General features: G+C 40.4%; 1 protein-coding gene across 1 annotated transcript; it reads right to left on the minus strand.

Annotated features, from left to right (window-relative positions):
* Positions 1-1,407: 1,407 nt before the first annotated feature.
* Positions 1,408-2,873, minus strand: LOC119301459. The gene is made up of 4 exons (XM_037578424.1): positions 2,851-2,873; positions 2,688-2,763; positions 2,272-2,511; positions 1,408-1,871 (listed from the first exon to the last, which is right to left on the minus strand). Exons 2-4 carry the CDS (start codon positions 2,708-2,710, stop codon positions 1,592-1,594), a joined length of 543 nt encoding a protein of 180 aa, XP_037434321.1. The 5' UTR covers positions 2,711-2,763; positions 2,851-2,873; the 3' UTR covers positions 1,408-1,591.
* Positions 2,874-2,883: the final 10 nt, after the last annotated feature.

A 2,883-nucleotide genomic window follows, 5' to 3' on the forward strand; every position in this document is an offset into this window, starting at 1 on the left:
AGGACCAGTGGTAGCCATAGTTGGTATCGGTTCTAAGCGCAGCGGCAGGGCTAGGCACGTGTAAGCCGCTCGGTATGAGCGGCCGACAGCGCGCGTCTGCGGAAGGAGGTTCTCCTCGCCGCCGTAGGCACTCGACGCAGTCCATACCTCATGGACATTGGTGAGTCCTTTGGAACATCTCCGTCGTCGTTGCCTGTTTCGTGTAAAAACAGCTGAATTTGGCTTATCAGTTGGCTTCTAGGAATGTCCCTGTCGTGCTCGTTGATTATTCCGTACAAGAACCACCAAGTGTGTAAGCTCGCTCGGATTTGACTTGTCCTGTGTGCTCGGGAAGTTCACCCGGAGCGAGCACAGCCGGTCGGTCAGCTGGCGCCGTGGCGGGAGCTCCCGCTGCTCCTCACTGGGAATAGCACCATTTCCTCAGGTGGCGGCCCGCGGAGGGCAGTTGGACCTACAGCTGAGATGCACCCCAAGCACAAGGGCCTTGGAGCATCCAGATGCTCCTACACACTACAAGGTTTGCCTCCTCGTCACGTCTTAATGTGCTTCCTTTCATTTTCAACTGCCATCCAGCATCCTACAGATTGTAATTTTTTTTGTAACAATCGTTTTGTTATGTATGTGCTCCAGTGTCTACTCATCCCTCGTTGCGAATCCTAGTAAACTCTGTCTGTTTCCATTTATACATGCCCGATCTGGAGCTTGACCGGTACATGGTAAATTTTGATAGACATGATTGGTTAAAGTTTGCCATGTGTATCTCTGATTTCTTATACAAGTTTGCCATGTTGTCTATAACAAATGGAAAAATTCTGAAAATGTTAGTAGTAGGCCATTTAATAATTAAGAGAAATGTTCTGAATAACGTGGTAATTTTTTTTGGAAAATCATATGGAAAAATTCAGAATTTTTTGTCTGCTCAAACAATGACATTTTTTAGAGAAATTTTCATTTGCGGACATGACATTTTTGTAAAGTCACATGACACATGTTTGACACATTATCATGGCAAAATTCATAAAAGTCGCTTACTCAAACATGACATATTAGGTAGTGACCTTGCCATGACCCTAGCATGTAGACCATGTCAAATTTGTTTAACATCCCATGGCAGTCTTATTTCTTCAAATAGCATGGCAAATTTACTGTGTTTACAATCAAATAAGCACAAGAAGACGAATTCAGATTGCTACAGAGAAGACATGATGCTTAATGGAAAATTTATTTGAGTTGATAGACATGATGCTTATTGGAAAATTTATTTGAGTCGATGGAATCGCATCCGCTGTTAGCTTTCACATTACGTTACATATTCCAGCCAACAGAGATTCTATTTGTCAACATTATGCAAAAAAGAAAAAAAAAACCACAGCTATCTATCCATCTAGTGACGCACAACCACTGTGTGTTTAGTTTCTTTTGTTGGCCTTTAGCACAATATACTGGTAGATGTTAACAGAAGAACATTTAGTGACTGGGAAAGCTTCTGGTCCTTCACTCACTCACCATTTGGAATGAGAGTTCTGAACTTAGTTTTTAATATTTATTGGCCCATCTAATTTGAATAAACTGCAATTAATTTGAAGTAAAATTAGTAGAAAGTAACTGTGTATATAAAAGATGAACATGAACAATATAAACAATTGGTTTGGATCCTAACTAATGACAAAGTGATCATCTCAGCCTCAGGGTTCAAATGTGGGTATTTCTGCATCAGAACCATTTGCTGCCTAATATAGAAGACTGGGCATTGTATTACTGTAGGTATGCTCCTCTTTCTTCTCCAGATACTTGATGCAGCTCCCCACTTCAGATTTGACATGCAAATAGTGGTGCCGAGCCTTCTCTTTCTCTTAATTCCTTGTCCCTCTCTATGCAAACAAGTAAACCAGTCGAAAACACAAGAAGCAAACCTGATCAAAATGGGCTTTCCAAAATACGTCTGCATGCATTTTTTATTATTGAAAAAGGATAACAGGGCAGCGTACGTTTGACTTGCCATGAGAGCATCTAGATATCTTTTCAGATTACTACTTGCTAGTGCAACTGGTTATACCTTTTGTTTCATTATGCTCCCAAAAGATGAAGTAAAACCTTCATGGCATTTTGGCAGAAGCACTACAGGATGCCTGTCTTTATTGTTTATCTCTCCCATAGAATTAGTCCATTAGAACAACAATGTAAATCAAGATCACTGATTCTCATGGACAAAGTATTTGGGAGACTACAAAACTATTATTATTTTGCTTCTAAAGTGAAACCAAAATATACCTTAGCTTTAGGCCCTCTTCATTTAGCTTCTTGTCAAGGATATCATAAAATCGGAGGCAAATCAAGAGACATGCCATCGACGTAAGTGTAAAAGAACAAAAAAGGAATAAATGACAAACCAAACAGAAAGTTAAATAAACAATACATAGCACGTCCACCATCATGAAGTAAACAGGACACCTTCCTGCCGGCAAGAGTGAGCTTTGTCTGGATCCAAATAAGATGGAGAAATCAGAGGACCTGCAAATAACCACAACAAACAATAAAAACAAGAAATCACAAAACAACACCAACACACTGAAACCAGATTAAGAGATAAATAGGAACAGCAGGATCTACTATTCTAGAGCCTAGGGGTATATAAAAAAGAATCCTGGCAAATAACAAGAACAAAAAGAAGCATGCTAAATACCCACCAAACGATGAATATACATGTCATTTCCCACGGCGGTTGTTCCTCGTGTCGCCGCCACGCCTCATCAACCCTCAAACCTAAAAACACACAACATCATGAACACAATCAAAAACACTACAAAAAATCAGCAAACCAAACCCTACAAATGAAAGAACAATACTCACCAAGATTAGAACCACCCTCAGCAGCCAACCTCC

This window comes from Triticum dicoccoides, chromosome 1B (assembly GCF_002162155.2).
Source record: "Triticum dicoccoides isolate Atlit2015 ecotype Zavitan chromosome 1B, WEW_v2.0, whole genome shotgun sequence".
Classification (NCBI taxonomy): Eukaryota; Viridiplantae; Streptophyta; class Magnoliopsida; order Poales; family Poaceae; genus Triticum; species Triticum dicoccoides.